Source organism: Hylobates moloch, unplaced genomic scaffold (genome assembly GCF_009828535.3).
Source record: "Hylobates moloch isolate HMO894 unplaced genomic scaffold, HMol_V3 SCAFFOLD_3, whole genome shotgun sequence".
Taxonomy (NCBI): domain Eukaryota; kingdom Metazoa; phylum Chordata; class Mammalia; order Primates; family Hylobatidae; genus Hylobates; species Hylobates moloch.
The window spans coordinates 38,067,590-38,080,563 of record NW_026652278.1 but is presented as its reverse complement, the minus strand read 5'-3'; the positions used below and the strand labels follow the sequence as shown (position 1 = coordinate 38,080,563).

The 12,974-nt window shown below is 41.9% G+C and overlaps 1 protein-coding gene across 4 annotated transcripts in view; it reads right to left on the bottom strand.

Moving 5' to 3' along the window:
• The window catches only part of ALDH18A1 (aldehyde dehydrogenase 18 family member A1), a 51,069-nt gene that overhangs the window by 27,952 nt on the left and 10,143 nt on the right, over positions 1–12,974 (bottom strand). For 3 of the 4 annotated variants that reach the window (XR_004244859.2, XM_032135849.2, XM_032135841.2), the window contains exons 3-6: positions 9,769–9,983; positions 4,083–4,232; positions 3,889–3,993; positions 244–402 (exon numbers count right to left, since the gene is read on the bottom strand). Coding sequence is in view for 3 of the 4 variants with exons in the window: in XM_032135849.2 (XP_031991740.1) it covers positions 244–402; positions 3,889–3,993; positions 4,083–4,232; positions 9,769–9,983 (629 nt within the window). In the remaining variant the exon portion in view is untranslated. The remainder of the gene's footprint in view (positions 1–243; positions 403–3,888; positions 3,994–4,082; positions 4,233–9,768; positions 9,984–12,974) is intronic. The other variant, XM_032135861.2, reaches the window with a different exon arrangement.

The window sequence follows — 12,974 nt, the reverse complement described above, 5'->3', positions numbered from 1 at the left end:
TGCAGTCTTCTAGCCACTGAAATATACAAGCCATGCTCATCGCACCGTCTTAATTGACTATAGCACCTCACCCTGTTGAATGCAACCCCGAGTTCAGAAGAGCTTATGCAGTCACTGCTCCATGACAAGTTTCTCTCACAACTTTTCCATCTTGTTTATGCCAAACTTCCAGTGTTAGTGCATGCAGCATAGCATGGTGTTAGTGTCTCCAGCATGCTAAATCCTTAGAAATACTTTACCCACATTTACCCCCTGCAGGTCACTGTTGGGCTCAGCTGGGGGGACAACAGCATCATTTGTGTTGACAATGGGGACAATGTTCATTCTAAGGAGTTCATGAAGTGTTCCATTGAGGTTCCGGCGCTTCTGCTCATCATGGAAATCCAAATTGGTCACCAAAATCTAAAAGGATTAAATAGATGGAAAATGCATGAGGGAGAAAAATGCTAAACTTCCCAGTATACAAAAGACACTAAGAGTAGGGGAGTTAAACTTTAGGTTTCTGGGGCCCCATACAGATTAGAAGATTAGAATGAAATACACATTTCTGGGTGCTATCCAATTCTTTTTTTTTTTTTTTTTTTGAGACAGGGTCTCACTCTGTCGCTCAGGCTGTAGTGCAGTGGCATAATCTCTGCTCACTGCAACCTCCACCTCCTGGGTTCAAGCAATTCTTATGCCTCAGCTTTCCGAGTAGCTAGGATTACAGGCACACGCAGCTAATTTTTGTATTTTTAGTACAGACGGGGTTTTGCCATGTTGGCCAGGCTGGTCTCGAACTCCTGGCCTCAAGTGATGGGATTACAGGTGTGATCCACTGCACCTGGCCCCAATTCTTGTAGAGATAAAAAAAAAAAAAAATTACAATAATCTGAAAGATTTATTTAAGAATGTTCAAGACTTCTTGCAAAAGTAATTTAATCCTCAGAGAGCTACCAAATCCCAAAATGTCATCCATTTACAAAATTAAGAAAATTAATGTATCTATTTTAGAGGGATACTGGGGGAATCAGCGATTATCCATTAATTTCTTTCCTTTCTTTTCTTTTTTTATAGAGAGGGTCTTGCTCTGTTGTCCAGGCTGGACTTGAACTCCTAGTCTCAAGTGATCCTCCCACCTCAGCCTCCTGAGTAACTGGGACTAAAGATGCACACCGCTGTGCCCCAGCAATTTCTAAAATATCTCTGTACCCTAGGATCTGATTCAGGGCCTGGCCATAGTAGGCCCTTAAATATTTGGCGAGTGAGTGAATAAATTATTTACCCTGCTTAGAAAAGTGTGTTAGACAAAATGGAATAGGGCTGTGTTGTCACTGCTCTTGCTCTGAAGCAGACTATTACTGGAGTTAACTAAGACTGTGTGTGAGCATGTGGGGTTAGTCTGAGAAACTTATGGAAGTTAGTCTTTAGTCACAAGCTGAAAGAGGAGCAGAACACAACTTGGTTCAAGGGAGGAGATGAGCATAAGGTGCTCAAAGGTAGAATGGAGAGCTGGGTGGTGGGCTGGTAAACAGCTCTGCTTTCTAGCTTGAATCAGAATTTTACACAATGTTTAGGAGAAAAAGACAAATGGGTAAATGGAGATAGCAAGAAACTAAATGGCAACAAACCTTGAGGCTCAACAATAAATAATGTAATCTCTAATGTTTACGGAAGAGGGTTCTTGCTATGTAGGGCAGGATGAGGTAGGGAAAGTTGGAAGCAAATAGTAAAGAAAGCAGGCACTGAAACAGTCAAAGTGAGGATGGTTAAGGGTCTGGCTATGGTAACTGAGAAGAATATAGCAATAAAACAGTAGCCTTAATGGTATATAAAACACAGGAAACATATATATAGAAAAATAATTCACTCACTCGATAAAAAATTTGTTGAGTACCTCTGAAATGCCAGGGTCTAGCTGCTGGAATGGAGAATAAGAACGTTGATGTCTCAGGGAAAAATAAAATGGAGCATATTTTTGAAAGGGAAGATCATGAACTCCTTTTCAGAAAAGCTTAGTGCTGTTGGACACAGGACTAGGTCAAAGCTGAACATATAGATTCTAGTCACGATGGTGAAAGATCAAACAATTAATATAAACCCGTGTGTAGGAGAGACAAGCAGGAGGTCTAAAGGTCCAGGAAAAATACCTGTCACCAAAATAGCTTCACAAACATGGTCTGGGGATCTCAGCATGAAAGTAGGAGATAAAGAGTTCCAAGAGGGAAAAGTACGTGTTTAGACAAGCACAATCTGTTGAGGGAAAATCAGTTTCCCTTCTATGAAGAAAAAACAAGCTGTTTTAAGTGTTTAAGTCCTTAACCTGGCAAACTACCTACTGGAAATTTTCAAAAGCCACTGATAATGGTCTTCTATATAGGATTACTGAAGAAAATAAGGAACCACAGGACAAGGTACAAAGGGCAAATATTTTCTGTAGATATGATGGCCTTGGGGGAAGACACAGGTGTGAGAGGAAAACCCAGGGATTGAAGCTTGGTGGGAACCAGAGGGGGCAGGGCTCTTCTTTCACTCAATGTAAATGGAAACAATAGCTGATGCTGCATGAACTCTTAATGCTACTGTCATTCAAAACAAAATAAAACAAAAACAAACTCTCAAAAAGTTTCATCCCAGGGAAAAACCAAACCAAAGCAAAACCATAGCTCCCTGACTTGAGCTTCCTCACCTGGCTCCAGGCACTTTGAAAAAATTAAAGACCAAAATTGTCATTGGACTGTGGAGAAGAGAAAGCAGATAATAAAGAAGAGTGATAGAAATAGAGATTTATATTATATTTATACTAAGAGAAAAAAAGCTAAGACTACAAAAGTGGGGTCCCCAGCCATAGGCAAGGGGACAAGTCCATGCCTTTCTGTTTTACCTCACTGACTTGAAGACACTCTGGTGTAATACCAGAACATCACTGCGGGTACAAACAGGCAAATGATGGAGAAACAAAAAAAAAGTAACAGGAAATGAAGAAGCAAAACCTAAAACAATATATGTATATATAACAATATCACCTGTGTAAAATAACATCTGTGCATGTAGTGCACATGTAAAATAATATCCATAATATAAAATAACAGCTATTTTACATCTTTACAGATAAAGGAGTTTCAAAATAAAATAATTTGGGAGTTAGACTTTTTTTTCAGTTGTTTCCTGAAGTGACTGTTATTTAGATGTCTCTAGTGTGTAGCTGTACAGCTGATCAAGAATATAATTCAAAAAAATTCAGGAGATTTAGGTAAAAATGAAACAATGTAGAAAGAAGGTTCTAGAACATTTAGGGGTAGCCACCAAAAATTCATAAGTCCCATGAGGACTGGAATCATGTCTGATTTGTTCACCACAGTATCCCCAATGCCCAAGACTGCTAGGTACACCGTAGGTGCTCAATAAATATTGGCTGAATGAGTGAAAAACCAACCAATCACCAGCATTCCTCTTTCTCTTCAAAGCTTAATAAATAACTACTATAAAAGGCAACCAACCAGGTGCAAAGAGAAGCAAGCCACCTGAAATCAAAGAAGCCAGTGAAATAAAGACATTTAACTTCTCTGTCTTCAGATGTGTTAGCACTTGTAATCCTAAGAGTTTTAGTGTAACAAGAGCTAATATTCACTGAGAATGTATTATGTACTAAACACTATACTAAAGGCTTTTCATATATTTTCTCACTGAGCCCTTCCAAAAATTATCTGAAATAGGCACTGATATTATCCCCATTTCCAGATAAGGAAACTGAGGCACAAAAAGGTTAGATAAGAAACTTTCTTCAGATTTCTCAAGTAGCAAGTGATGAAGCTGACACCATATTCCAGTAGTCTGGCTCCAGACCCCTTTGTTCCACAAGAACCACCCTCATAGGTCCCACACCCCTTTCAAAGACCAGCCTCTCACCTGGGCAGCACAGATGCTGTACTGGGTAAACATAGCCTCATACAAGGCCATCAGCCCACTCTGTCCAGCAGCTGCACAGGCTCGTGCCTCTAAGACTGGAATTGCCTGTAAAATAACAATGAGACAAGGTGTGGTAGGGAATTAGGGAAGAAGACCTGAAGATCCATTTCAACATGTGGGGAAGCAGCACTCACCATTTCTTTCAGCTGGTTCTGCCCCGAGTGGAGGGCCTGCCGCACGCTCTGAGACAGAAGGATCTCATGGCGCAAGCGTTGTTTGCCAAAGGCTACAGCTCCACTGGTCACCAGCATCATCTCTCTGCCCTGATTCTGCAGCACTGATACCTGGCATTGAGAAAGGAAAGGGGACCACAAGTCACCATACTGTCTCTTTCATCTTTTCACAAGGGATGGAGGTAGGGTGGACTATTGAGTAGATCTCAAATGCTGGTTTATGAACCAGCATGTGGCTGGCTCTGGAAGAATCAACCAGATTGTCTGGTAAAAACACAGATTCCTACATCCTGTCTCAAATTTCTATTTAGCAGGCGGCAGATAAAAATCAGACATTTTAATTTATTTTTTAATTAAAACAATTGGCCTGGCATGGTGGCTCATGCCTGTAATCCCAGCACTTTGGGAGGCCAAGGCAGGCAGAAAGCCTGAGCCCCGGGGCAACATGGCAAGACCCTATCTCTACAAAAAATACAAAATTTAGCCAGGCATGATGGTGCATGCCAGCTACTTGGGAGGCCGAGGTAGGAGGATCACCTGAGCTCAGGGAGGTTGAGGCTGCAGTAACCCATGATGGCACCACCACACTCCAACCTGGGCAATAGAATGAGAGAGATGCTGTCTCACCACCACCACCACCACCAACAACAACAACAAAACACCCTATGAAAAAAATTTTTTTAAGACAGTCTTGCTCTGTTGCCCAGACTGGAGTGCAGTGGCATGAATGTGGCTCACTGCAGCCTTGGCTGCCTAGGCTCAAGTGATCCTCCTGCCTCAGCCTCACAAGTAGCTGGAACTACAGGCTCATGCCACCATGCCCAGCTAATTTTTCTTTTTTAACACATTTTTGTAGAAATGGAGTCTCACTATGTTGCCCAGGCTGGCCTCAAACTTCTGGTCTTAATCCATCCTCCTGCCACAGCCTCCCAATGCATTGGGATTACAGACATGAGCCACCATGCCCGGCCTAAGTAAGACATTTTTAATAAGGAAATTCTGGTGTGTAGCCAAGTTTGACATCTATAGGACTTGACTGTATTAGGTTGGTGCAAAAGTAATTGCAGTTTTACCATTGACAGTAATGGCAAAAACCACAATTACTTTTGTGCCAACCTAATATTTGCAGGGAGTATGTAATGCAGAAGGCCTAGTTGCTCCAAGAAATGAAGCCCAGAATAAAAGTCTGCAGGTAGGAAATGCAATGTAGACTCAGCAGATGGCTTCTCAGGTTCTAAGGCTTAACCCAGGTAAAGGAGGCTGTTCTGGTGACATGTCTAATCCTATGGGTTGCCTCTGCCTACACCAGAGGCAGATGCTGACCTTGTTCTGCTCTGTCTGCCCAGAAACAAATGTGGTCACTTTGTTTCCTACCTTAAGCAGACCTACATGAAAAAATTAAAGACTCAAGATGCAATAAAGTCGATATTCCTAAACTGTCCTTTCCTTCTGATGTCTAAAACCTTTTAACTGGTCCCGGAACTCACAAACAGCTATGATAAACCATGATTTGAAACAATAATAACTTTTTTTTTTTTTGAAACAGGGTCTTGCTTTGTCACCCACGCTGGAGGACAGTGGCACAATCATGGCTCACTGCAGCCCTGACCTCCAGAACTCAAGCAATCCCCCGACCTTAGCCCCCTGAGTGGCCACCTTACCTTCCCAAAGTGCTGGGATTACAGGTGTAAGCCACTGTGCCTGGCCCCAACAATAATATTTTATCACAGAAAGTTTCAGCTGGCTGAGGTGGGATGATTGCTTGAGGCCAGGAATTCGAAACCAGCCTGGGCAAAATAGCAAGACCCCATATCTATGAAAAATGAAAAAAAAATAATAGCCAAGTAGCATGTGCCTGTAGTCCCAGCTACTCAGGAGGCTGAAGAAGGATCCCAACTGAGCCCTGGAGTTCAGGGCTGCAGTGAGCTATGATTACACCACTGCATTCCAGTCTAGGTGACAGAGCAAGACCCTCTCTCTAAAATAAATAAATAAAAATTAAAAAAAAAAGAAAATTTCATACTTAACCAAAGTGCTGAGAATAGTATTATAAATCCCCATGTACATACCACCCAGTTTCACCAACTATCTCTCATGGCCAATTTCCCACTCTCCAATAACCCGTCTATACCCTCACCATTGTTTTAATACAAATTCCAGGCAACAGACATGTTGTTTCATCTGTAAATAGTTCAGTAATAACTGCTAAAAGATAATCATATATTATATATAATATATAATTATATGTATTTCTCTCGCCACAAATCTATTATCATCTGAAATATTTCAATGATTTCCTTCATATCAAATAGCCAGTGTTCATATTTTTCCAATTTTTTTTAGCTTGCTCAAATTGAGATGCAAATTAAACCCTGCATTACAAATTAATTGAAGTGTCTCTCAAGTCTCTTTCATTCATGGGTTCCCCTCTCCATCAGTTTTCTCTCTTGTAATTTTTTGTTAAACTGAGTTGTTTATTTTTTAGGATTTCCCAGCCTACATTTTCCCATTTGTGTCCTTATGGCATTAATACTGTGCTTTGTATACCCTATAAACTGCTGTTTGGTATGAAGGTTTCTTTTTTTTCCCCCAAGAAGTCTTTATAAGTTGTGGTGTACATGTCCATCAAGGGGATATATAACGCCTGGTTATCTTTCTTTTTGTGATGTTAGCATCTGTTGATGATCACTGCCAAGATCCATTATTCCATTAGGAGCTGCAAAATGCTGACACTCTAACTCAATGATTCCTTCTTCATTTATAATCTGGAATAATTCCAAAATGGAAACTCTCCTTTGCCAACTATTTGGTTACCCTGAGGTACAGTTTGTCTATGAAAAGCATGACAAATGTGTGTCTCTTCCCCTTTACTCATCCATTTTCAATATGAGTAGCTTCTCTAGTGCCCTCCAAAAATGGCAAATGAAGTTTTTTTTTTTAAGTATAATTATGAACTCATGGATTTAAACATATTTTGTTGCATTGTGCAGTGATTCCTTTTTTTTTGAGACTGAATCTCACTCTCGCCCAGGCTGGAGTGCAGTGGTGCAATCTCGTCTCACTGCAACCTCCACCTCCCAGGTTCAAGCGATTCTACTGCTTCAGCCTCCCAAGTAGCTAGGATCACAGGCAGGTGCCACCATGCCTGGCTAATTTTTGTATCTTTAGTAGAGATGAGGTTTCACCATGATGGCCAGGCTAGTCTTGAACTCCTGACCTCAGGTGATCTGCCCGCCTTGGCCTCCCAAAGTGTTGGGATTACAGGTGTCAGCCACTGCGCCCAGCTGTGATTCCCTTTCTTGATGTTTAAATCATCCCATTTATGGCCAGTGGAAGCCACTTTAAGTTGGCTCCTGAGTCCATCTGACATGATAAGATGTCTATTAGGCAGGCCCTGATGGAGACAGCTCTTCCATTAGGTCCACACGCAGCCCTAGAAAGAAAGCTGGTAACCTACGCAAACCTTTACCAGGTTTTTCCTACCGTTTTCATCAAGTTTCTCCTCCATTCAAAATCTTCAGTCTGCTTTTGAGACTGAACTCCAACTCACCTAGTTGGCTTCAGAGCTCTGCCTAATGGAATGATCCACTTTATTTTTCATTCTTCCTAATGAGACCACCACCTCTGCTTTCCAGCTTGTCTCCTCCCTGGCCCACAGCATGCCATACTCATTCCTGTCTGTCCTCTATCTGGAATACACCCCTAGAGCCTGTCCCTTCCCCAGAACCACTGGATTGCACAACTGCAGGGGCACCAGTCACACTGTGTGCTTAGTAGCATGGAACTTTTCCCCTCTGTGCAAATCCCATCAGTTGTCAAGGCCCAGGCTGAGTTCCAGCTCTCCTAGGAAGCCCCAGGAACAACCATACTCTCATCTGAGTTTCCCATCTCTGGACTCATTGCTCACTGTCATTTGGGCCCACTTATTTGGATATTTACTGCCCTGAACAGTCACCTTAATGTCTGGGGAGTCCCAGTTCTGGCTCCCAAAGGGTAGAGACTGCTATGTCTCTAAGATGGAGAGGGTAGAGAGGCTAGTGCCCCTCACAGTGTAGGCTCTTGATAAATATTTTTAAAATTTATCTGATGAACTCAATCTGGGAGGTGGGTTTGATCACTGCTGTTGTTTTGGGTGTTTTTTTTTTTTTTCTGCGGGAGGGCGGGGGGTGGTGGTCAGGGTTTCGCTCTGTTGCCCAGGCTGTAGTGCAGTGATGTAGTGCAGTGACTTTATCATAGTTCGTTGCAACCTTGAGCTCCTGGGCTCAAGCAATCCCCTTGTCTCAGCCTACCGAGAAGTTAGAACTTTTTGAGACAGGGTCTTGCTCTGTCACCAAGGCTCGAGTGCATTCACGTGATCACAGCTCATTGCAGCCTCAATCTCCCAGGCTCAAGCAATCCTCCTACCTCAGCCTACCGAGTAGCTGGAGCCACAGGAACGTGCCACCATGCCTGGCTAATTTTTAAAAAAATTTTTGTAGAGATGGGGTCTCACTATGTAGCTTAGGCTGGTCTCGAACTCCTGGGCTCAAGCAATCTTTCCGCCTCAGCCTTCCAAAGTGCTGGGATTACAGGCGCAAGTCACCACGCCCAGCCGATTTTACTTTTGTAGAGACAAGGTCTCACTTTGTTGCTCAGGCTTGATAATTGTTTAGAATAGAAAATATAAGAAAAAAATTGTATCACGTTTCAGCTTAGCAATTTCCCAATATTAACGCCTCAGGAAATTGTTTTTTAAAAACTGCAAATTTAATTACGAGGGTAGTGTAAAATTTCAGCTGCCATGGAAGAGCTCTTGCTTTATCTGTGGGATGCCTGGATGTCTGGATTTTTACTTTTGGCCAAATCTGGCATGCTGCCGGTTTTTGTAAATGAAATTTTATCAGCTCACAGCCATGCTCATTCATTTATGTATTATCTATGGTTGCTTCTGCAGAGCTGTGTAGTTAAGACACAGACCATATAACCTACAAAACTAAAATATTTACTGTCTGGACTCTTGCAGAAAAAGTTTGCAGGCCCAGCACTTTGGGAGGCCAAGGCGGGAGGATCACTTGAGCCCAGCAGTTGGAAACCAGCCTGAGAAACATAGCAAGACCCCCGTCTCTACAAAAAATACAAAAATTTGCTGGGCATAATGGTTTGTGTCTGTAGCTGCAGCTACTTGGGAGGCTGAGGTGGGAGTATCACTTGAGCTCGATAGGTCGAGGCTGCAGTGAGCCATGATCATGCCACAACAGTCCAGCCTGGGTGACAGAGTGAGATCCTCTCAAAACAAACAAACACAGCTGCTCCATCCCAGAGATACTTCTTAAATGGCTAGGTGTGAAGCCCAGGCATCTCCAGGCCCAAGATGATTCTACTGCATAGTCAGAACTAAGAATCTCTGACAGAAACAGCTCTTTATCACTAAGAAGTCTGAGGCATGAACTGCATGAAATCACCCCTACTCCTTAACATCCCCCTTTCTTGCCCTAAGATGCCATCTCTCACTGGCATCTACATTGGGAAACAGTTTTCACATTGGGTTAAATCTACTGCACTGAAATTACAATTATTTTTATAAGTTGATGAGCAACTTAAACCCAATCTGAACTAGCAACTTAAAAACCCAATTTTAGTACAGCATAATTTCTATCTTGGCAGTCACCTGCTCAACAATAGATGCCAAGCGCCCCAGGGCCAGGCCACATTCATCCCCTCGGGTCACCACGGCACTGCCGAGCTTCACCACGATTCTCTTGGCATGCTTCAGCTCACTGCGGTGGGCAAAGGACTTGCCATGTGTACGACTGAGGGGTACAGTGATAAACGGGATGTTGCTCCAAGAACGAACATGTCTGATGACTGAAGGCTGGATACGATCTATAGCCATCAAAGTCAAATGCAAGAAAAAAAGAAATACTCAATATAGTTTTTCAATAAAAATATACACGCTCAGTATTAACCAGTTTAGATACCAAAAAATAGCATTATCATTATTAACTGTGTAAAACTAGCCCAGTATATCAAAAGCTCTATCTAGCATATTCTTATTTTAGCATTGTATAGAGTTTACACCCAGTATGCAGGTCATAGGCACGCTCAAATGCTGTTGGTGAAGAGTACAAACATATTAATCTCTCTTGAAGACAGGCTGGCAAATTTACCAAAAGCCTTAAAAAAAGTTCTCTAAAAAAGAGATTTATCAGAAAGCTATTCATCACTGTGTTATTTATTATCAGAAAAATCAGAAGCAGAGTAAATGTTGGATAAAGGGAAAAAGATGAACATTTTTAGAATTTTTAATAACGTAGAAAAATACTTATATGTTAATTTCACAGACATGTATAAACACATAGATGGATAAAATTAATTAAAAATTAATATTTTATCTCTTGATAGGATTAGAAGCAATTTAAAATTTTCTTCTTTGTTCTTTCTTAGGTTTTCCAAGTTTATGTAGTAAAGATACATTTTTTTTTTATAATCAGAAAAATATGGGTGTTTCTAAAGAAACCATATTACTATAAAAAGAGGAAAGAGCCGGCCAGGCATGGCGGCTCACGCCTATAATCCCAGCACTTTGGGAGGCCGAGGCAGAAGGATCACCTGAGGTCAGGAGTTCGAGACCAGCCTGGACAACATGGTGAAACCCCGTCTCTACTAAAATGCAAAACTTAGCCGAGTGTGGTGATGGGCACCTATAATCCCAGCTACTCAGGTGGCTGAGGCAGGAGAATCGCTTGAACCCGGGAGGCAGAGGTTGCAGTGAGCCAAGATCGTGCCACTGCACTCCAGCCCGGGCAACAGAGCGAGACTGCTTCTCAAAAAAAACAAAAAAAGAGGGAAGAGCCTGATCAGCAAAGACAGTGAAGAACAAAGTAAGTGTATGAATAATACAAAATTTCAACTAGTCTACCTACAATTTCTCCCTTTGATGAATCCAGATGCCTGTAACAATGATCAAAGAAACCAGAGAGCTTTCTGAAGGAAAAGCAATGTTAGAGTCAGATACTTTCTATCCCCTTGGACATCTGCCTCTAACCAATTCTTTCCTGATTCTTTTTCTTGTAACAGTGTACAAGATTACAGATAATTTGTACAGATGAACAAACAAGCAAACAAACAAAAATTGTACAAGATTTCTAAGGAGGAAAAAAATCTTGATTAAAAGCCGAATAGATACCTGCATAAAGCCAAAAGTAAAAGAGTAAAAGCTGAATGTCAGGCACAGAACCCCTTCAATACTTCTTATGGGCCCAACACCTCCTGCTTAGATGCTCACTACTTACCCATTCGCCCTTTCTCACACAATTAACAGATCCCCAATTATTAGCCAGGCACACTGCCACCAGTTGAAAGACTACATTTCCCAGCCTTTCTTGCTCAGGTAGACAGGACAATGTGACCAAGTCTGGCTAACAAGGTACATGTGAAAATGTTACGTGGGATTTCTAGGAACTTAGATGTGCTTTCTTCCCTTCATCCCCACTGCTGCTTGGAACATGGGTATGAAGGCTGGAGCTCATTCATTCATTTTGGATTAGAAGGAACTGTGAAGCAACAAGAAAGAACGAGCAGGGATCCCTGATGATTTCACAGTGCTATTCTGGAAGCCCTGGACTGCCTACCTTCTTGCAGGGCTGCTAGACTTCCTTCAGGAGAAAGACAGAAATACATTTCTATCCTGTTTGAGCCATTATTATTTTGAGTTTCCTGCTACATGCACATAATTGTAACTGACACAGAAAGAGAACGAGTGCATAGGCAGATGGGCTGTGTGAGGCCTACATGGAAGAGAAGATGCTGTCAATCAGTGGGGGTGGAGGAGCACTTAAGCAAATGGACATTACTCCCTGATAGCAAGAAGCAAGACAAGGTGGGTAACATAGGTTCTCAGCAGGACTAAGCTTTAAGCAATTCCCTGCAAAGACTTTTCTATATCTCATTACAAGCAACTCATAAATATTTGAATGAATTACTAAAATAATCATTCCAAGCCACCTTTTGAACCACTGTTCTATAACTTTATTAGAGAGTTAACTACCTTCACTTGAACCATTATCACTTCCCTTTATATTGTCTGTCTATAAATTACAGACAATTTTCTCAAAATTTCTTTAGACCTTCTGACTCTATCTCCTGTCCACTAACTCACTCCCTAACCACAATCTACTGATGGTGGGTAAAGCAGGCAGGACCTTATTCTCATGAATGGGAAGGCGACTATGAGTTCTCCTCCCTTCCTGTCTCCTTCACACACAAATCTTAGAACATTTCTAATGAAGTAGTAGTCATTTCTGCCTTTCCTTAAATAACCATTTTTCAAGTGACTATGTTTCAGGTTTGTGGAGATATAAGAAAGATAATATGATCTTTTTTCACAATAGGCTTGGCATCTAGATCCTGGCACAGGGCTGCTTGGTAAGCCATCATCTGGGATGGAACTGGGATTCTGATGGCATTGCTGGATCCACAGGTGCACCATCTCTTCCTGCTGTGGGAGTCCCTGGGACTAAAAGACTGGTTTGTTGTTGAGGCTAAGTTTTGTGGAGGGCTACTTTCCCTCATTGGGTTAATTATTAATAATATAGGTACCCTACTCTGCTTTCAGGAATATTATCCTAAGCAATATGTACAACTAAGTCTTAAGTTTAAAAGTTGTACACATAATGGTTTGGTCTTACTGATCTGCCAGAGAGAAGAGTGGTGGAGGGACAGGCTTACTCCCCTAGGGTTTGGACCAGGGATCATCAGTGGCTGTTTGCAGAGCTCAGAGCTATGCCAAGTATTATGTATTATCCCTTTGGTAGCTTGTCAGATCTAGGCTTTCTGGCTTTCTCTCCTGTCTGCTGGAGGGCTTATCCTGACCTG